The 22,835-nt window shown below is 42.1% G+C and overlaps 1 protein-coding gene across 1 annotated transcript in view; it reads left to right on the plus strand.

The window, feature by feature from the left end:
* F5 (coagulation factor V) overlaps window positions 1-22,835 on the plus strand; it is a 113,094-nt gene that overhangs the window by 85,221 nt on the left and 5,038 nt on the right. Inside the window, exons 16-24 of the mRNA XM_064282970.1 lie at window positions 741-951; window positions 4,368-4,547; window positions 6,420-6,536; window positions 8,708-8,779; window positions 9,709-9,812; window positions 10,619-10,774; window positions 12,499-12,643; window positions 14,689-14,840; window positions 19,430-19,612. Coding sequence (XP_064139040.1) covers window positions 741-951; window positions 4,368-4,547; window positions 6,420-6,536; window positions 8,708-8,779; window positions 9,709-9,812; window positions 10,619-10,774; window positions 12,499-12,643; window positions 14,689-14,840; window positions 19,430-19,612 — 1,320 coding nt within the window. The remainder of the gene's footprint in view (window positions 1-740; window positions 952-4,367; window positions 4,548-6,419; window positions 6,537-8,707; window positions 8,780-9,708; window positions 9,813-10,618; window positions 10,775-12,498; window positions 12,644-14,688; window positions 14,841-19,429; window positions 19,613-22,835) is intronic.

Raw genomic sequence — 22,835 nt, forward strand, 5'->3', positions numbered from 1 at the left:
AGTCTACAGCTGCCATAACAGGGACTCTGCATGCAGCCCTTCAGGGAGCAGAGGAAGAGAAATACTTGCCCAGTGGAGAGGAGTGAGGATTCCTTACGTGGTTGGCCCCAATTTATAGTGACTACTTTTTCCAGAGGAAGACATTTACTTACAGTTTCCTTCAATGAGTATTAGGTCTCTTCTGTTCTTTCTTTATGAAAGAACTGCAAAGTCAAGATGCCTTTATTTCAGGCATAGTGGAGGGAGTACGAGTTAAATTCCTGCCCTGGCATTTCCTGTGTGACCCTAGGAGACTTATTTGAATCTCTCTCAACCTTGGTTACCTAAGGTAAAAATAAGAAAACAGTGCATAGCACATTGCAGCTACTTGGTAAATATTTGTTCAGTGAATGAACTTCCATTTACCACATAGGATTGTTGTCAGGATTAAATGAAATACTGTAAGCGAATCATTTAACATAGTAGTAGGTGCTCCGTAAATAGAAGCCACCCTGTTAGTGTCATATCATCATCATTATCATTGCTACCATGTTGGGATAACTCATTAATCAGAGTGAGGAAATATAAATGCAATGGAAATTAAATGTTAAATATCTAGGCCCATTAAATTATTTCTTTATAATCTTTAAATTCAGAGCCTCTAATAAGGTGTCATCTTCTGTCTGATGAGTGATTGTCAGGAGAGCAAAGAAAGCCCTGAGAAAGGGGGCGCATGCAGTTTGCTCTTAACTGTCTTCCAGGAAAAGGATATCCATTCGGGTTTGATTGGTCCCCTTCTGATCTGCCGAAAAGGGACACTTCACAAGGAGAGCAGCATGCCTATGGACATGAGAGAATTTGTCTTACTTTTTATGGTCTTTGATGAAAAGAAGAGCTGGTACTATGAAAAGAAGCCCAAAAGGTCTTGGACACTCGCATCCTCAGAAGTAAAAAACTCCCATGAATTTCATGGTATTTTTCTTCTGACTTTGATCTTACCTCTGAATTAAAGCAGACTGAGGCACGGTGATTCCTGCCCTTAGGTTTCCACCAGATTAAGCCCGAGATATTACTGAGGAGCCACGAGCTATGATGAAAACTAGCTCCTTACATGTCTCAGAGGGAGGTGATACTCCAGGTGAAGAGAAGAAAGTTTGAAAGATAGCACACTAAGGTGATGCAAAACAAACCGAAACAAACAAGTGAAAAAGCCACTATGCTTACACTGTTGTCGTGTCCTCAGGTGCTGTTGAGTCAGAATCGGCCCCGTGTGTGCAGAGTAGGACTCCTCCATAGGGCTTTGAAGGCTGTGACCTTTCGGAAGCAGATTCCCAGGCTTGTTTTCAGAGGCGCCTCTGGGTGGGTTCGAACCGCCAGCCTTTCAGCTAATAGTCGAGTCCTTAACGCCATCGAGGGACTCCAGATGCTGACGTTGGCAACGTGTTAAGAAGGAGTTAACGTTACTCTGCGTTATTAGGATCTCTGAGGGAGCAAGTGCTACCCTCTGCTGTTTATAGAGAACAAATGACTATCCATGCATCTTTTCTGGTATAAGAATGACTCTAACAGTTTTTTAGCTCTCAGTAGCTCCCAGATAGCATCCAAAGCACATGAGAACAAAACGAGATAGGCGGTGGGAGAATTACTGGCAAGAGAGCATTTGGGTACTCACATTGATCAAGGTGTGCCCACTCGGAAATCCATTCAGGAATTTAGCCTGTAAATTGGTGACTGCATTACAAGCAGTTGTTTTAGAGAAAAGCAAAATTTGGGATTTGGAGGACAGCAAAGAGAATGACTCAGGGATTAGGGGAAAAGAAGGTGAATAAGCACTGTTTTCAGAGTTTGAGGAATAGATGAGCTTGCTCTGAGGTTACTGATTTGGGAGGATGTGCTAATGGGGCAGCACTTGGTGTAACAGGGAAGGAGAAGGTTGCTATGGCCGAGGGGAAAAGCCCGTTATTTCATACATCCAGTTCGGTGCCACCGGCACCTGCATCCAGTTGCTGAGACTAAGCAGGTCTCCCTCCCCAACCCATTTACACATTCAGGCTACCTTTTTTTTTTTTTTTTCACTATTTTTCCTCATTAAACTTCTATTAGGGTGTGTTACAGCCTCAGCTCACCTGTAAAATTACTCTGGAGGTAGAGAAGGACAAACAATATGATCTGTGATCTGCCCCAGGACCCCATCCACTGATGATGATATTGCTGTTAGGAGCTGCCATCAAGCTGGCCCCTGACTCATGGTGACCCTATGCACAATAGGACTGAACCATTGTGATCCATAGTGTTTTCACCGGCTGATTTTTCTGAAGTAGATCACCAGGCCTTTCTTTCTTTCTATACCCACTAAGAATACCAAAAACGAAAACTCGCTGCCGTCGAGTCGATTCTGACTCATAGCGACCCTATAGGGCAGAGTGGAACTGCCCCATAGGGTTTCCAAGGAGTGCCTGGTGGATTCGAACTGCTGACCTTTTGGTTACCAGCTGTAGCACTTAACCACTATGCCACCAGGGTTTCCCCCGCTAAGAATAGACCCTGTTTTTCACAAAAGGTTAAAATCTTGTATTAAACAATCTAGAGTAGAACCACCGAGACAGTCTAACCGTAGACTCCAAGCAGCGCTTTCCTCTATCTTCTCCTGACACCTCCAGGCTCTCGGGCCAGCATGCTAGGACCCAGGAGCAGAAAGCATACCCTTCAGAAAACCTCTCCACCAAGTGGAAAAGCACAGGCTGCAGCAACAGACAGGCTTCTTGTTTCTTAGCGGTGCCATTTGCAGGCACTGCTTCCTGATTCCTCAGAGAAAGAGTAAAATGCATTCAGTATCATTTAGTTTTATATGTATTGTAGCCTAGCAAAACCCACCAAACTCGTTACCATTGAGTCGATTCCAACTCATGTAGCCTAACTCCATGCAGTTGGTAATTCTTCTGGGGTAGTATCTGAGTACCCAGGCCCTAGCTCAGTGCCTGGACTTTGCAGTATATGCTCAGTAAATATGTGTTCAATGAATGAATGAATGTGTGACTGAATTATATCACTCAGCTCAACCAAATGTTTGCTGGGCGTCTACATTGCTGAGTCTTCATTTCCATGCTGTGATGCAATGGTTTAGCAATGCTGACCTAGTTATCACTCAAGATGCCTTTCACTCCTGTGAAATCTATTTCTTACCAGAAACTAAGATGAGGGAGTGAGGGCTGGTGGTGTGAGTATGTACCGTATTTGCACTCAAATAACACTCACCTTCCACACGTTTGTTTGCCAGCTGCACCCTCCCCCCTTGAGGTATTTTCGTAATCACTGCTATGTCAGTTTTTTTTTACACGTTGCTGTAAAAAATGAGCATAGTGTACTTACAAAAATACCTTGGGGTTGCGGGGAGCATGGTTAGCAAACAAACAGAAGATGACGTTATTTGTGTAAAAACACAGCCAGTAGGTGTTCCCCGACGTGATATAATTCTAAGGATGCCAAAATTATCCCTACTCCTTCCCCTCCAAAGGTTCACATGCCTGATTCCTGAAATTCCACAGCAGTTCCTTTAACTTAAGGGGGAAAAAAATCCTTCCCTTGCCCCACTTCCAGTTAAATGCTTGGTGCACTAAACATTATCACTGAACAGTTTTAATTACATTTTTAAGGTGATCAAGTTTACCAGGTGGTTTCTAAAAGCACACATATTTCTCTGAGAGGAGAGTGAAAGCCTGCACCCTGGGCATCTAAGCTGGGAAGGGGGCAGGGAAGCTACCACACCAATAGGAGAACACATGAATCACTGTGGAGGATGGGCACACAAAGATCAACTCTAACCTCCTAATTTTGCCTCCTGGAACTATCCCTGAATTTGGAGCCCTGGCTGTCCAGTGATTAAGAGCTCAGCTGCTAAACAAAAGCTTGGCAGTTTGAATCCACCAGCAGCTCCTTAGAAGCCCTATGGGGAAGTTCTCCTCTGTCCCATAGGGTCACTGTTTGGTTTTTTTTTTTTTTTTTGGTTTAGGGTGATTTGCTGCATACCCTCTTTCCTCTAACCGCTGGAGGTTATCCACCCATCTCAGTCTTTATCTTTTGTAGTGAGAGAACAGTGGTACCGTAAATGTGGAGGATAAATGGGCCGAGCACAAAGCAGAAGTGTGAAATCTGAGGAAAACAGTAATGATCTGCTTGGAAACAGAGCTCCCCCTACTTCTGCTGTAGGCTGGTGTTTGATGTGGGCCAGGTGATAAGGAGCCGAAGGTTCAGCTTCAGCCTGTCACTGATGTTGTGGCATGTAGGGGTGTTCTCTATGGCTGGATGGGCCAGGAAGCGTGTATTTCCATACCAGTCTCCCTCCCAGCATACACAGGTTTTTAACTGATTGCAACTCTCTGTCCTTTCAGCCATTAATGGGATGATCTACGGCCTGCCCGGCCTGATGATGTACGAGCAAGAGTGGGTGAGGTTGCACCTGCTGAACATGGGCAGCTCCCAAGACATTCATGTGGTCCGCTTTCATGGCCAGACCTTGCTGGAAAACGGCACCCAACAGCACCAGTTAGGGGTCTGGCCCCTTCTGCCTGGTAAAGCCCTGGGCGATGGAACGAGGTCCTTGCTGAGAAATGGCGAGATAAGGCAGCCTTAGCACCGTGACTCCCCTTGCTCCCTCCTGTGTATCTGCTTCCTAAGGGGCGGGAACCCAGAGTTCTGGAGTAGATCTTGGACAAAGCCATGTCGCAACCTGTACACAGAGTTAAAACAAACAAACAAAAAAAAAAAAAACAGCTATTTATGAATTGTTTATAGCCTCACACAGGTGAAATCTGTGGTCAGTCTGGTTGTAAAGAAATGCTGTCTAACCCAGGTTCTCACAAGCCACTGTGTTGGTCACACAGGTCGGCTCTGGACCACACTGTAAAATGAACCACAGTGGTAGACTTAGTCTGTCAGGGAGAGAGATTAAGAACTTAATAGGGTTTCAGAATTCTTGAATTCTCCTGGGTCTGTCACCCTGATATCTTTGGTTAAGTGACACTCTCTGGAAATCATAATCTTGGACTAACTCATGAGGCTGTTTGGAGACCAAAAAAAAAAAAAAATTAAATAATTGTCAAAGCCAAAGAATGGCACTGGTATTTAGAAATTTTCATGTACAAAATGTTGATGAGGTTTAAACAAATTACAGTCATCAGAAAGGATTTGTTATGTGCCAACAAGTTGTTTGCGTAAGTATGTGGGGGAGACGTGAGCACTGGATGTCACTGATCCTCAAACTGTAGGGAGCGTAATAAAAACCTAGGAAGCTGGTTAAAATGTGGATACTATGGCAGAGAATTTGCTCCCAGAGACTCTGATGCAGTAGGTCTTGAGAAGGGAGCCCAGGACCCTACATTTTGACCAAGCAACCTACCTTCTACCAATGCTGTCCAAGGAGCTAGGGAAGGCCAGTCCCTCTACAGGACTTTGGGTGGGAAGTTGGTGTGAGTCTCAGTTTCAGATGTAGGCACAGAAGTCCAAATGAGCCTGGGTTGGTTGAGGGCAGGGGAGTCTGGAGGTCTTTTTTGTTTTTAGCGTGGCAGTGACTTACTAGTAAATCTAGAAAGAACTTTCCTTTAAGATATGGGCCAGAGGACGTTAGGTCAAACTCATCTATTATCTTTTCACCAAGTATTAGCAGATCTGTCAACCTTTCCTTCAGTGGTGAGCTCTCAGGATGGATTGAGAAGCTAGGATTGGCTGCCTCATCTAAATATTCAGACAGAAATATCTGTGTAGACAGCAGAGGGCCGGGGATGGTTTTTCAGTGTGTTTGAGGAGGATGGCCATCAGCTGTTCATTGTCACTGCAATTATAGTTAGCAGTATTAAAAAGGATTAACTGGTAGTGGGTAATATCAAATACCAGAATGGATAATCAGAGGTATTAGATACTTCATTCTTTCAGTGATTTTCTGAAACAATCTGTGTACATCTCTATCCAAAGATATAAACTGGATAGAAAACTTGAAAACACGGGAGAAGTATGTTTTATTTTGATTTTCTTGTATAAGGAAGAAAACCAAGCAAAGAGAGAAAGGAAACACGTAAGATATTTTTGAGGCCCAGTGATGGGTCGGTCGAGATTGCTGTGATAGTTTAGGACTATAAACCTGTATTATGTGTGGCTTAACCTGTAACAGTGTATTTAGATTGGTGAAGGTTTCTTTCTAATGAGCTGTGGTGGAGATTATTTGATGTCCTGGAGTGAGTTATTTTTAGTTGTGGGTGTGTGTTTATATGTGTGTGTGTGTGTGACGTTTGTGGTTTTCGTTGTTGTTGTTTTGTTATGCTTTGCTTTGTTTTCAGCCCTTGGATGCATAACTTTTAAATTCTATTCTAAAGCCTCTCGTGACATAGGGGTTTCAGTATTCTTTGACAGCAGTCAACCGATATAATGTCCTTCATTCTGTATTCTAGGTTCATTTAAAACTCTGGAAATGAAAGCATCAAAACCTGGCTGGTGGCTCCTAGACACAGAGGTTGGGGAAAACCAGCAAGCGGGGATGCAAACGCTTTTCCTCATCATAGACAGAGGTATCAGCCAAGAGCCACCTAATATTTTTATCAGTAAAGTACCTGTTATTAGAGTATGACTGACTTTTAGATTGGAAACATTCAACTCTGAGGACTCTGATGTGGTAGAGGCATACTCTGTGGCCATAATTGCTTTCATTCTGGACTGTGGTCTCATTGCACTGTGAACACATCAGTTATCTAGGAGACTTAAACAAAGAGGTTCAGTCCAAAGGCACTCCTTTCAACTGGAGAACCAATGTAAAGCATTGTTTTTCGTGATTTTTGATCGATGGCACAGGTGAGCCAAGAATGAAAAATGAAAGTAAGTTTGTGCAGGGCTATAAAAAATAAAAAAAGCTCTCGACAAATAACGGACATTTCCTAGCAGTGAGACCACAAGCTTTTATTGCTTACACGGTAATCAGGACAAAGACGAACATGGTATGGTTTCACCTTGGACCAGTTTCCTTTGGATCTCATTCCAGGGTGAGCTGACAGATCTCCCCTACACATGCATAGCCCCTCCATGTGTCGTAGGTAAAAGACAAAGGGCAGAGTGGAAACAGCTTATATACCTTAGACTGAGGGGTTTATGTGCTTGGTGCATAGGAAAAGGGGAAGGGGAGAAAGAGGGAAGTGCCCCTTGACACAGCCTGAGCTCAGAGTGTGTGACAGCCTTGTGGCCATTATCTCCAGCTTTGATAACGACAAAGGAGAACATTTCCTCCCTGTCTGGGATCTAAGATTAGACCTTGCTGCATGCAATTCTATAGTTAATCACCTACCCTACCACTAAGACTCAATAGGAGGGGTCTACTTCCCCTAGGGTACATTCCTTAAGTACAGTGACAGCATAAAGGCCATGCAGGTGGGGGGAGATGAAACTGCTTTCTACCACCTCTACTCATGGGAAAGTTCATGTAAGAAATTCTCCAGTTCCTGGAGTAGAGGAGGGAAAAGACACCAGGCGCCTCAGTTATCTAGTGCTTCTATAGCAGAAATACCACAAGTGAATGGCTTTAGCAAACAGAAATTTACTCTCTCACAGTCTAGGAGGCTAAAAGTCTGAATTCAGGGTGCCAGCTCCAGGGAAAAGCTTTCTTTCTCTGTGGGCTCGGGAGCAAGGTCCTCAACATCAATCTTCCCTTGGGTCTGGGAGCTTCTTGGTGCAGGGATACCCGAGTCCAGAGGACATGCTTCCCTGCTGGTTCTTCATTCTTGGTGGTAGGAGGTCCCTGTCCTCTCTGCTTGATTCTTTCTTTTATATTTAAAAAGAGATTGACTCAAAATACAACCTAATTCTGTAGATTAAGTGCTGCCTCATTAACACAACTGCCTCTAATCCTGCCTCATCAACGACATAAAAAAAAAAAAGACAACCACACAATACTGGGAACCATGGCCCAGCCAAGTTGATACACATTTTTGGGGGACATGATTCAGTCCATAACACCAGGAATTCATCAAGGACTAGGATAAACGCTTAACCTGCCATTTCAATATTTAGGAGATACTGTTCTCATCCACCCACCCACCCATCCATCCATCCATCCATTATTTAAGCATTTACTAAGCACTTACTGCGTACCAACCACTGTGCTAACATCCAGGTCACACACAGCTGGTATTCCCTTCCTCGAACAAGATGTAAATATCCTTGTAACTTTCAGAGGAACTTTTGAGAACATAGTCTCATGAGGGACAGCACTTCATATTGTAAAATGACTTGCTTTATGATGCAAACAGATGGAGATCAGTTAAAGAATCGACCACATTTCCCCCACTTACGTGAAAAACCTAGAATAGGCAACTGCATCGATACAGAAAGTAGATTAGTGGTTACCAGTGGCTGGAGGGAGAGAGCAATGTGGAATTATTGCGGAATGGGCACAGAGTTTCTATTTGGGATGATAAAAAAGTTTTGAAAATAAATAGTGATGATGGTTGAAAAAAATCAGTTTCATTTCAGGATTTCCGTTGCTTTTCTCTAGGGTGTCACCATTTCTGTTAGCACCAATCTTGATAGTGCATTTACCATTTTATGATCAGACAGATTTAAGTCAGTGCCACAAGAGGTAGGGGAAAATATTTCCTTACTGATCCATCATCTGATACAATCTCTAGCCATAGAGCTTTTATTTTGTTACATGAATTTTATAACCAAAATTTCTTTTTCTGTTTTTTCATAGGATGTAAGATGCCAATGGGACTAAGCACTGGCATCATATCTGACTCACAGATCAAGGCTTCTGAGTATCTAAGTAAGTACTAGCATCATAGCCCTAGTGCCGTATACATGGCCACCCTGCCTGTTGCAGCTGCAGGTCACTCCTCTCTAGGCTTCGCTCCTACACAACACAGTGAAACGGCTCAATTTGGGATGCTCAGAGAGGAAAGAGCACTGTGGCAGGAGCTGAAAGTCTGTTGGTACCCCTTGTCACTGCCACCCCTCCAGTGTGTATTGTTCCCTAAAAGTCTCTGCCAGGGAAGACCAAGAGCTAGGCGTCCTTAGTACATTAGGCAGCCAGCTTCTCAGCAAGGGTTTGGCAAGGAGGGGACAGCTTATTTTTATGACCTTGTGCCCATTTCTAAAACTCTCCCAATTCATTTTTTCTGGGTTTGATCACACATAAAATATTCCACCCAAATTCACAGGGTTTTATCCACCAGGTATTATAATCCTCTTTAATAGGGCCCTTTGCCTGTGCCAGTTATTCATCTATTTAAGAAACTTTGCTGATCACCCACTATGTGTCAGGAACTCCTCCTAAGTCTCTCCCTCTGCCTCAAAGCCCTCCCCAAGATAAAGAGGTCAGTTGCAAGGGATCATGGGGCTCCCATGGCCCCTCCCATGTCTTTCTATTAAGCAGGTCCACTCAGCAGTGGCCACATCAACATGACAGAGAAAAGACAAACATGACCTGTGTACAGGAAAGGGGGCGAGGTGGTTGACAGCAGACCAAGTACAGACCTGAAGCCAAGATTTCATCATTAAGGATGGACTTAATTTTTTTTTTTTTTTTTTAATATTAGTAGCCAAGGCCCCAGTCAGCTGCCTGGCCTCCTAACTGTAGCGCAAGGGCCTTCAGAGACATGGTTTTCCATTGGGACTAAATTCATTTGTGAAATTGCTAATTGTCTGTTTTTTTGAATAATTCAGAAAAAATTTTTTTTCTTCCCTTGAATTTAGGTTATTGGGAGCCCAAATTAGCAAGATTAAACAATAGTGGATCGTATAATGCTTGGAGCATGGAAAAACCTTCAAGAGAATCTGGCTCTAACTCCTGGATCCAGGTGTGCTTTACTAACCAGATGTCTGCTTCTACTGTAATAGTAACAATGACAATGGTTTTAATAGTTTCTTGTTGTTACTGTTGTTGTTGCAGTGTTGTTAGGTGAAATAGCAATCACTAGGTTCTAGTGGTTAAGAGCTCGCCTGCTAACCGAAAGGTCTGCAGTTTGAATTCACCAGCCACTCCTTGGAAGCCCCATGGGGAAGTTCTACTCTGTCTTACAGGGTTGCTATGAGTCAGAATTGACTCGATGGCAAGAGGTTTGTTTTTTTGATTTTAGGCCTTATTCTGGGAGTCCCTGGGTGGTATGAACAATTAATGTGCTTAATTGTTAACCAAAAGGTTAGAGGTCCAAGTCCACCCAGAGGCATCTCAGAAGAAGGTCCTGGTGACCTTCCAAAAAAAAACCAGCCATTGAAAGCTGTGTGGTGCACAGCTCTATCCTGACACGCATGGCGTTGCCACGGCTGGAGCTGACTCGCTGGTAACTGGTAGGCGCGTTCTAGATACTTTACTGAAAAGCCTGAAAATCAACCCCATGAGATTGCTTCTAGTAATATCTCACTTTACTGATAAAAACTGAGGCACAGACAGGCTAACTAACTTCCCAGAGCCACACACGGCTAGTTAGCGGCAGAGCGGGTACTCTGCGCTCAAACAAACGTTGCATCTAACCATTTCCTTTGTTGGCTAAGACCTCAGGCGCTGGCTCTTTAGTTCTAAGGAAAACTGACTGTCCAATGAATGAAGGCTGTGTGTGACTTATTGACAAGGACAGTCCCGTTTAATAGTTTTGCTGTGTCTTAGGTGGACATGCAAAGGGAAGTCGTATTGACGGGGATCCAGACCCAAGGTGCCAAGCACTACCTGAAGCCCTACTACACCACCGAGTTCTACGTGGCTTACAGCTCTGACCACAGCAGCTGGCAGGTCTTCAGAGGGAACAGCACGAGGAGCCCGATGGTCTGTGTGATGCTTCTGTCTAAACCTCAAACCAGCCCCGGGTTACTACCGCTGTGCCTGTGACTGGCTTCTTTTAAAACAGAAAATACATTTCTGGGTTTAGACATGTGAGCGGCTTTCTATGAGTCTTATGGAAAACTGTGATGACGTTCTGGGTCTGTGTATCACAAATTAAAGGGATAAGCCTGACTGCTGAAACTTCACAGCCCAACAAAACTTGAAAAATCAGTTTGCCATCAAATGAAGTACCCACCTTCTCAGATTGGCAGGTGGCCACCAAGAGTTTGGATTTTACTCAATTTTTTGTTTTACTTTGTCCTTTATTTCACTATGCCTGAAGGAAATGGTAGTGTTAATGCCAGTAATGCCCTATAGGAGTTTGGTCCTCAGACTTTTTTTTTTTAAATCATGCCAGGGTTTTCCTAGTGACCAGTTGTATTTGTCCTAACTCCTCTCATTCCACCTTAAACCTCCTCTTCAAAGACAGCTCTCTGATATCAGCAAGGGAATCCACCTGTCGTTATTTTACTAGTTCTCTTGAATCTGTTTCCATTTATTTTTTATGTAAACTATTACTATTTTCTAGGAATAAATTACTATTTCTAGTAATGAATTGTTTGTAATATACCTTAGAACGGGTCCTGAGGATCATAAGTTATGGTCCTCTCTAATCAGTATTGGAGAGAGAACAGAAATTGTAAATCCATAGCTTAAAGAATTTTGCATCTGTGCTTATGAGGAATATTGATGTATTTGTACTGTCTTTGGTTTTGATATCAAGGTGATACTTCACAAAATAAATTGAGAAGCATTCCCTCCTATTCTGTTTTCCGCAGGACATTGCGTAGAACTGGTGCTAAATCTTCTTTAAATGTTAGTAGAATTCTCCAGAGAAACCATCCGGGCCTGGAGATTTCTTTTGGGGAGTATTTAAATTACAAATTCAACGGCTATTCAAATTATCCATTTTGTATTGGATGAGTTGGGATAACCCTGTGTTTTTAAAGAACTTGGTCCATTTCCTCCAGGTTGTTAAGTGTCTCCGTGTAGAGCTGTCAGCAGCATTCTCTTGTCATTCTTTTGACATCTGCAAGCTCTGTGGTGACACTGCCTGCTTCATTCCTGGCATGCGGGTTTGCATCTCCTCTCTTTTTTCCTTTGTCAGTCTTGCTCAAGGTTTGTCAATTTTACTGACCTTTTTAGAAAAACAGCTTTGTTTTATTGATTTTCCTTTATTGTTTTTATATTTATTTTACTGATTTCTACTCTTAGCTTATTTCCTTTGTTCTCTTGTTTTGGGTTTGTATTGCTCTCCTTTTCTAGGTTCTTAAGGTGGGAACTAAGGTTACTGATTTTAGACTTTTCTTCTTTACCAATATATGCATACAGCGCTATAAGTTTCCCTCTCCACACTGTTCAGCAGTGTCCCGAAATTCTGACGGGTTGTATGTTAATTTTCATTCAATTCAATCTATTTTCCTTGAGTCTTCTTATGTTTATTTTCTATATCATGTCCAGGGCACTTAGTTGTACTTAGCAGCAGGAATAGGATACAGCACTGCTCCAGAAATGGAAGTCTCCCCAGTTATTTTTTAAGACCAAATTAATTTGGTCAGGTCACATGAGAACTTAATATTACAATATTAAAGTTAGATAAAAAATTTTATTATAAAATCACTTTAGAGAGGATTGTTTTATAACTAAGCTTTCCTGTTTTTTTCCAGTATTTTGCTGGCAATTCAGATGCCTCTACAGTAAAAGACAACCAGTTTGACCCACCGATTGTGGCTAGATACATTAGGGTCTTTCCAACCACAGTCCATAACAGACCTACCCTTCGAATGGAGCTGCAAGGTTGTGAGGTTAATGGTAAGGAACAAAGACGTGCGGCTTTCTTACTGCCACTCAGAGAATTAAGATTTGTGAGATGTGGGAGAGTGGGCAGAATTTTTATTTCTCTTCAATGACCTAAACCCAAAACCAAACCCATTGCTGTCAAGTCAATTCCAACTCATAGCAACCCTATAGGACTGAGTAGAACTGCCCGATAGGAGCACCTGGTGGATTTGAACTGCTGACCTTTTGATTAGCAGCTGTAGCTCTCAACCACTGCGCCACCAGGGTTTCCGCAGTAACCTAGGCTGCTAGAAAAAGCTCTGCAAAACAGTGGTTTCACCCAGGTAAACTCTCACTATGATCTAGACCGAGATCATTTCAACCAGCCAGAGGGTGGGCACTAGCTGTGTGAACAAGGCCAGGGTGGTATGGACACTATTCTCCCCTCCAAGGAAGGGCCCTGGCTTGGAATTACCTCCATCAGACCATTTTCAGTAGGAACTACCTGAGAATCAAATCAAGCTTGAATCTTCCAAAGTGATCCAGGTCACTCAGAGTTTAATGTAATAAAGTAGCTAGCAACATTACTGACATTTATTAGATGTTCAAGGAAGATACTTGAAATCTAAATTTGCTTTCCAACTTCCTGAAACCATGATTGTACTTGACATTTGTACCTTTTGTAGGAACCCAAATCTTTTCTGTGTAAGCTGCTGTTTTTCAGGGAATGTAATGTGACCTGTGATATAAATAAATACAGGTAATCATAAATGGCTACAGTAAAATCCTACTATATACAGGTATATGACAAGGATGTTTAAGAGCCTTGTCAACTGTCGTCCTTCTCTGACAAAGAAGTGCTTTCCAGTATTTTTTACTTCCAGGCACATATAGAAAAGAACACCTGTCTAGTGTTCTGGGCTAGAAGGATGAGCGATTGACCCGGGGTTGGCTGGCCCAGGCCCCACCTGCCTGCCTAGGGATGGGGGAGGGAAGCACACCTGAAACTGGCTGTAGCACATCTACTGGGGAGCTGGAGCACCTTCTCTCAGGGTGGGGGACAGAATCTACAACTCACAGCAGAGAAAGTAGCTGAACTCTGGAATCAGTTTCTTACCGAGGCAGAGAATGGCACAGTGTACCCTTGGCATTCATGAGTGGTACGGAGATGGGCATTTTGCCAATGCCCAGAGAGCAGTGGTGTATAACATTTCCCACATAAAATGCAGATTTTATACAGCACTCCTTGAGGCAGCTGCATAATCATTAACCCTACTAATGTATTTAAATTGTCTATTTTCTGCACAAGAAGCATTACTTTAAAAAAAAAAAAATCTCTTCCCTTTCTTGGTATTTATATACTTTGCGTTAGCAGTAGGCTGCCTTTTTTATTGTGTCGTTTTTGTTTTCACGGAGAAAATACAGTGTTATCACTTGAAGAAAATGTCTGCATGATTTACCAGAGAGAACGAAGTTCACAGGAGAGGGCACTAGGCTAGGCTTGCTCACTAGCTATGCTTCTTACACTCACAGATCACTCTTGCCACTGTGAAGTTCAAGTTCACGCCTTGGCAAAATTCCAAAGAATGCATAGCATGAATCACTCTGAAAGGGTTGAAAAAGTAAATATTAAATGGTGACTACCAAGCGTCTACCATGTCTTCATATATATTGGTAGCTTAAGAGCATTGTCTATGTCAAAGCAAAGACCAAAGGTGTCATGACTGTCTTAAGGAGGGAAGTGAGTTAGACGTTTACAACATGCATTTGATGGCAGACTGCCTGGGTGCCAATTCTGTCTCTAATTCTTCTAGCTGTGTTACTTTACTCTAGGCAAGTTACTTTTTCTTCCTGCTCTGTCAACTTCTCGTTTGTAAAGTGGAGATAATAATGAGCATAACTAATACATGTAAAGCTTGTGAACAGTTTTTGGCACTTGGATTCAATACATATTCATTGTGATGGTTGTTTTTGTTTTTACTTGGTAGTAACATTGTGTCTTATCTCCTCTGCCTACAAAATGCCACGCAGGGAATACAGGTGGTGCATAATTAATCACATTACTTTTCTTTTGACAGGATGCTCCACGCCACTTGGTATGGAGAGTCGAAAGATAGAAAACAAGCAAATCACAGCTTCTTCGTTTAAAACATCTTGGTGGGGCCATGACTGGGAACCCGCCTATGCCCGGCTCAATGCCCAGGGCCGTGTGAATGCCTGGCAAGCCAAGGTGAAGTATCCCCCGTGATGGAGTTCCCCCGACCCTACAGGGAGTGGATTGTCTCCTGTTTCTGCAGATGAAGATTCTGGATTCCAAAATCTAGGATGACTGCCGACATGACGGCTTTAGCGCTAATCTATGGCTGAGAGAAAAGTCGTTTATCATCTCTGTGGTTCTTGGGCTAGCCTTAACTTAGACCAGGGTTTGACAAGGGCCAGTTAGTAAATATTTTTGGTTTTGTGGGCCATACATTCTCTGTCATAACTATTCAATTCTGCCATCATAGCAGGAAAGCAGTCATAAACTATATGTAAACGAATGAGCATGGGCTGTGTTCCAATAAAACTTTATTTATAAAAATATATAGCTGACTAGATTTGACCTGTGGGTGGTAATTTACCGACTTCTGATTCAGACAATTTATGTTAGTGATAAACAAATGATTTAGAGTTGTAATTTCTTCCTCCCCATTTAACATATTTTCTGTTTTCTTAAGAACTCCATTTAAATTCATTCATTCCTTTTTTTTTTTAAGAGATTTGTGACATCCCTTGAGACGATTTGAGGCATAGTAAAATTCTATAAAACCACGGTTATAAATCAGCAGTCTAAGTTTAATAAACACCTTCCAAAGGGTTTTATTGTCCCTAATATTTGCCCATCAAGTAATTCAGGTGACTTAATTTTAGGGTAATTATTAATGTTGTTGTTGGATGCCATCAAGTTGATTCCAACTCACGGCGACCCTATGTACGACAGAATGAAACACTGCCTGGTCCTGAGCCATCCTCACAATTGTTGCTGTGTTTGAGCCCATTGTTGCAGCCACTGTGTCAATCCATCTCATTGAGGGTCTTCCTCTTTTTCGCTGACCCTCTACTTCACCAAGCATGATGTCCTCCTCCAGAGACTGGTACCTCCATTACCCATTACCCATTGCTGTCAAGTCGATTCCAACTTATAGCGACCTTATAGGACAGAGTAGAACTGCCCCATAGAGTTTCCAAGGAGTGCTTGGTGGATTCAAACTGCTGACCTTTTGGTTAGCAGCCCTAGCACTTAAATCACTATGCCATCAGGGTTTCCACCTCCTGATAGTATGTCCAAATTACATGAGACAAAGTGTTGCCATCCTTGCTTCTAAGGAACATTCTGGCTGTACTTCTTCCAAGATAGATTTGTTTGTTCCTCTGGTAGTCCATGGCATATTCAATATTCTTTGCCAACACCATAATTCAAAGGCATCGATTCTTCTTCAGTCTTCCTTATTCACTGTCCAGCTTTCCCATGCATACGAGGTTATTGAAAAAACCACGGCTTGGGTCAGGTGCACCTTAGTCCTTAAAGTGACATCTATGCTTTTGAACACTTTAAAGAGGTCTTTAGGAAACCCTGGTAGCATAGCAGTTAAGAGCTACGGCTGCTAAGCAAAAGGGCAGCAGTTTGAATCCACCAGGCGCTCCTCGGAAGCCTTATGGGACAGTTCTACTCTGTCCTATAGGGTCGCTATGAGTTGAATCAACTCAACGGCAACGGGTTTTTTCTGGGTTTTTGCAGCAGATTTGCTCAGGGTAATACGTTGTTTGATTTCTTTTTTTACTGTACTTTAGATGAAGGTTTACAGAACAAACTAGTTTCTCATTAAGCAGTTAGTACACATGTTGTTTTATGACGTTGGTTAACAACCCCACGACATGTCAGCACTCTCCCATCTCAACCTTGGGTTCCCTATTACCAGCTTTCCTGTCCCCTCCTGTCTTGTAGTCCCTGCCCCAGGGCTGTTGTGCCCCTTTAGACTCGTCTTGTCTTAAGGGCTTGTCCACTGTTTGGCTGAAGGGTGAACCTCAGGAGTGACATCATTACTGAGCTGAAAGGGTGTCCGGGGCCATATTCTCAGGGTTTCTCCAGACCCTGTCAGGCCAGCAAGTCTAGTCTTTCTTTTTGAGTTAGAATTTTGTTCTACATTTTTCTCCAGTTCTGTCTGGGACCCTCTATCGTGATCCCTGTCAGAGCAGTCAGTGGTGGTAGCCAGGCACCATCTAGTTGTCATAGTCTGAATTCTTGACTGCTGTTTCCATGGGTGTTGATTATGGATCCAAGTAAAATTATTAAAAGTTGACTCATTTTTGCTTTACTCTTCAACTGACCTGAGAAATCAGAACGGCAAATGTAAATACCTACACACCGATTCTCTGGACTGTCTATAGAATCCAAGGTCCTGTCCTTAAATTAAGCCACTGAAAGAAAGAGAATCATGGTGCTAGTGGAGTACATGGAAGAGCTTGGGCCTCACTCCCCAGTAGTCTTGGGAACTGATGTCTGTGCTTTAAAATTCCTTTCTGACACATCACAAAATCACAGAATGTTAGAGTGGCAAGAGGTTTTGCCAAACAGCTAGTCCAGACTTGTACTTTCATGTGTAAACACATGGGAGATTAACAAACTTTAGTGTAATATGGGGGCAGAATCAGGACTGGAACCCCGTTCTTCTACTAAACAGGCCAGTGCTCCTTCCACCATTTCAGGCAGCCCAAACACCTCATTTTGCAACTTTGCAGAGAGGGAAACTGAGCCCCAGAAAAGTTAAAATAATAAAAGAAAGAATGTGTTATATTATATAGTTTATATAATAATATAAACAATAACAAAAAGCTAAATAGAGAGGATGCCATCCAATTCTTTCCCAGATGGCCCTTTAGACCTGCTCATGGTGTGGCCTTGCCATTCACCCTTCATTTTATGGCATGTTATGCTTCTTGTTGTATATGTAACTTACGCTTTGTCTTTGTGAGAAAGACTTCAAAGATGAAGTGCTAATTTTCATTTTTAACACTGTCATTTTAAAATTTGGAATTCTAGGTTAGAAATATTTCAGTTAACCTTCCATTGGCATGAAATGCCCTTAATCGGTTCTTCCTGGAGAGGCTGAAAGTCTAAGCCAGACATAGGCAGGCACACACGCAGATATCCATCTCTCCGTGACTAACATGTCTCCACCTCTGCTAGCCTACAAAAATCTTCTAGGTACCTTCATTTTGTACCTCTGGTCTGACCTTTATTTGAAAAGATACTAAGATACCACCCAGACTTCATTAGAGGGTGTTACAAAATTAACAAAAAAGGCTCAAAATACGATCATTTAAATTCGTTTTTAAAATACATAAAGCACGTCAGTATATACATACACACACACATGCATATATGCGTATACAGACATACACATACACACATATGAGTGACGTTGAGGGAACACATTGATATTCATTATTGCATACAGAACCGAATGTGACTATGGGGCATGAGAAATCTTCCAAAGTGAAACTTCCTCTCGGATAACCCCAAAACTCGGTTAGTCTTCCTGACCCTCTCTCTCCAAGTGCATATCGCCAGACATGTGATTAGATCAATTCTAAGGCATCTCGTTAGGCCACAGACATGACAGTTACTGTGCAATGTATCAAGCCTTAGGTGTGGCTTTATCAGCTGTCTTGAATATTATATTTCTTTGAAATATCAGCAAAGAAGAAATTGTACTACTTTTCAAGAACGCTGTCAGTAGGCACAGTGTTTCAGTATATTTGTTAGCCAGGCCATACCATTGCAGGCCCAAGCGCCTGAAAGTAAATACATATGCAAGACTACTGTTGTGTGCCATCAAGTCGATTCCAACTCATAGCGACCCCATGTGACAGAGTAGAACTGCCCCATAGGGTCTCCTGAGCTGTCATCTTTACAGCAGCAGATTGCCAGGTCTTTTCTTTCATGGAGTTGCTGGTGGGTTTGAACTGCCAACATTTCAGTCAGCAGCTGAGCACTTAACCATCCCCAGGACTCTTAAAAGGCTAAAAGTGTGTGGTATAGTATTTGTGTACATTTAGTAATTGAACTGGGAGAGGGCTTAAGAAAGCAGAATTATTTTTAGATGAAATAATACCATGTATATGATTTCCTTCAAAATAATTTCAGAGGGGGGAGAGAGTGAGAGTAAAGATGAGACAAGATTATGTATTTCTTTGATGATTATTGAGGCTGTGACAGGCACACAGGGTTCATTATACCATTCTCTGTATTTTTGCATATGTTTCAAAAATTTCCTGAAATAAAAAGTTGAAGAGAGGGATGACATCCAATTCTTTCCCTTCAGTAATAGCCTCATAATATTTAAATGAACTCACTTAAGAAAACAATATTTACAGATAAGCTAGCAATTTAATATTTTTTAAGTAAAATTCCTTTATTCGTTCATTCATTCGTTCATTCAGCCAATACTTATTGACCACCACCATACACCACACACTGTGGTGGATACCAGGGCATCAGAATTAATAAGCTTCTTCCTTCAAAGAGTCGGAGATATAAACCAGTAAAAAAACTAATCATCATACAATGTGTGGTAAGTATGCCAAAAAAATTATCCACATGCAGCAAACAAGAAGAGATCAGAGAAGGCTTTGGGGAGACAGTGAATCCTAAGTGATGAGGCAGTAAAGAAATCCCTTTAAGCTCTGGGCAATTCTGAGTATGTTGGTCTAAAAAAAGCAAGGTTTTAGCATCTGCCTTCCACGTGTTTTTATCTTTTTTTTTTTTTTTTTATATAGGCAAACAACAACAAACAGTGGCTACAGATCGATCTGCTGAAAATCAAGAAGATAACTGCGATTGTGACACAGGGCTGCAAGTCCCTGTCCTCTGAAATGTATGTGAAGAGCTACGCCATCCACTACAGTGACCAGGGAGTGGAATGGAAGCCTTACAGGGTGAAATCCGGTGTGGTGGACAAGGTACAGGGTGGCATCTTGGCAAAGGGAAGGCAACTTGAAAACTGTGCTGTGATGAGAATAATGACACCTCACATTTGACAAAAATACACTGGCAAGCGCCACATCTTTTAGTCTTCTACATCCTAGCTCTGCAGGCACCTGGTCTTGGAACAGGGACCAAAGCACATCCCCTTCTGCTTTGACTAAGCCGTTTGTGACATTGAATAAACACCAGGGATGGTGGAAGGCTTAATTAGCTCTGATTGCAAAAGATGGTAAAGGAGTGCAGAAAACTTCCCACCGTGAAATAATACCATATTAGCATTACTTTTAATATACTTGTCATTTATGAATAATCAAATACTCAAGGCCATAACATCTTCCTGTTATATAGTTATTAAGCAGAAAACAATTGGTATCCTTACTGATGGGAAGGCTGGGCTTCCATTACATGCCTAAATTCTCCCACTTACTAGTGATATGGTTTAGAAATCCTGTCAGAGGCAAAGCTGGGGAGAGGGGTCTAATATTCTAGGAATGGGAGCTGGAATGAAGGCAGTCAGAGGAACAGCACAGGAGGAGAGAAATAATGTTTACTGAGTGCTCACTGGAAACCCTGGTAGCATAGTGGTTAAGTGCTACAGCTGCTAACCAAGAGGTCTGCGATTTGAATCTGCCAGGTGCTCCTTGGAAACTCTATGGGGCAGTACTACACTGTCCTATAGAGTCCCTGTGAGTCGACTGGGTGGCAGTGGGTTAGGTTGGGAGTGTTCACCACATGCCCATCACTTACCTCAGGTAATGAATTTGAACCTATTTCTCTCTTTTAAATCCTTGGGCTGTTTTTGTTTGGTTGCTTTAGTTTGTTGCACTTTTCACTAGACCAGGAGGTCTTCATAGCGGGTACCTGTACCTGTTGCCATCAAGTCAATTCTGACTCACAGTGACCCTATAGGACAAAGTAGAACTGCCCCACAGGGTTTCCAAGGAGTGGCTGGTAGATTTGAACTGCCTACCTTTTGGTTAGCAGCCCAGCTCTTAACCACTGTGTCATCAGGACTCCATAGCAGGATAAGCATCATAATTATTGTGAAAAACAGATAGTAGTCCAACACCCATTCCTGATAAAAACTTTCAGCAGAATTGGAATAAAAGGGAAATTCCTGAACATAATAACAAGCATTTATACAAAGCCAACAGCCAACGTCATTCTCAACAGAGAGAGGCTGAAAGCATTCCTTCTGAGAATGGGTATAAGAGAAGGATGCCCTCTATCATCATTCCTATCTCACCTTGTGCTGGAAGTCCTAGCTAGAGCGATAAGGGAAGAAAAAAAAAAGGGCTGGGAAGGCATCCAAATTAGAAAGAAGTAAAACTATCCCTATTTGCAGGTGATAAGATACTATACATAGAGAACCCCAAAGGTGGCACAAGAAAACTAATGGAACTAATATAAAGATTCAGCAGAGAATTAGGACACAAGATCAACACTTAGACTCCCATACACTGACAAAGAAAACTTCAAAAGGAAATCAGGAAAACAGATACCATTCACAAAGACCCCCCAAAAGATAAAATACTTAGGAATAAACCTAACCAGGGACATAAAAGATGATACAAAGAAAATTACAAAACACTATCTCAAAAAAAAGCAAAAGAAACCTACATAAATGGAAAAACATACCATGCTCATGGATAGGAAGATTCAACATCGTGAAAATGTCAATTCTACCAAAGCAATCTACAGATATAATGCAACCCTGATCCAAATACCAACAGTATTCTTAAACAAGACGGAAAACCAATCACCAGCTTTACTCGGAAAGGACAGAGGCCCCTGATAAGCAAAGCATTATTGAAGAGAAAGAACAAAGTAGGAGGTCTCACACTACATGAGCTCGGAACCTACTAGACAGCCACAGTAGTCAAAACAGCCTGGTACTGGTGCAACAACAGACACATAGACCAATGGAACAGAATCGAGAACCCAAACATAAATCCATCAATTAGCTGATGTTTGACAAAGACCCAAAGTCCACTAAATGGGGGAAAAGACAGTTTCTTTAACAAATGGTGCTGGAAAAAGTGGATATCTATCTGTAAAAAAAAGTGACACAAGAGCCATACCTCACCCACCATACACAAAAATTAACTCAAAATGGATCAAAGACCTAAATATAAAATCTAAAATGATAAAGATGGTGGAAGAAAAAAATAGGGACAATGCTAGGGGTCCTAATACATGGAATAAATACAATACAAACCATAACTAACAATGCACAAACACCAGAAGATAAACTAGAAACTGGGAGCTCCTAAAAATTAAACACTTGTGCTCATCAGAAGACTTCACCAAAAGAGTAAAAAGACAACCTACAGACTGGGAAAATATTTTTGGCTATGACATATCCGACAAGGGTCTAATCTCTAAAATCTACAAAATACTTCAACAGCCCAACAACGAAAAGACAGATAATTCAATTAACAAATGGGCAAATATGAACAGACACTCCACCAAAGAAGACATTCAGGTGGCTAACAGATATATGAGGAAATGCTTACAGTCATTACCCATTGTTGTTGTTAGGTGCCGTGCAGTTGGTTCCAACCCACTGCGACCCTGTGTACAACAGAATGAAAGACTGCCCGGTCTTGTGCCATGCCCACAGTCCTTGTTATGCGTGAGCCCCTTGTTGCAGTCACTGTGTCAGTCCATCTCATTGAAGGTCTTCCTCTTTTGCGTTGACCCTCTACTTTACCTAGCTCGACAACCTTCTCCAGGGACTGATCTCTCCTGATGACATGTCCAAAGTATGTGAGACGTATTCTTGCCATCCTTACTTCTAAGGAGCATTCTGGTTGTACTTCTTCCAAGTCAGATTTGTTCGTTCTTTTGGCAGTCCATGGTATATTCAATATTCTTCACCAATACCACAATTCAAAGGCGTCAGTTCTTCTGTCTTCCTCATTCATTGTCCAGCTTTCACATGCATATGATGCAACTGAAAATACCATGGCTTTGGTCAGGCACACCTTAGTCTTCAAGGTGACATCTTTGCTTTTCATACTTTAAAGAGGTCCTTTGGAGCAGATTTGCCCAATACAATGCGTCTTTTGATTTTGTAACCTCTGCTTCCATGGGTATTGACTGTGGATCCAAGTAAAATGGAATCCTTGACAACTTCAATGTTTTCTCCATTTATCGTGATGTTGCTCATTGGTCCAGTTGTGAGGATTTTTGTTT

Source organism: Loxodonta africana, chromosome 3, assembly GCF_030014295.1.
Source record: "Loxodonta africana isolate mLoxAfr1 chromosome 3, mLoxAfr1.hap2, whole genome shotgun sequence".
Lineage (NCBI taxonomy): Eukaryota > Metazoa > Chordata > Mammalia > Proboscidea > Elephantidae > Loxodonta > Loxodonta africana.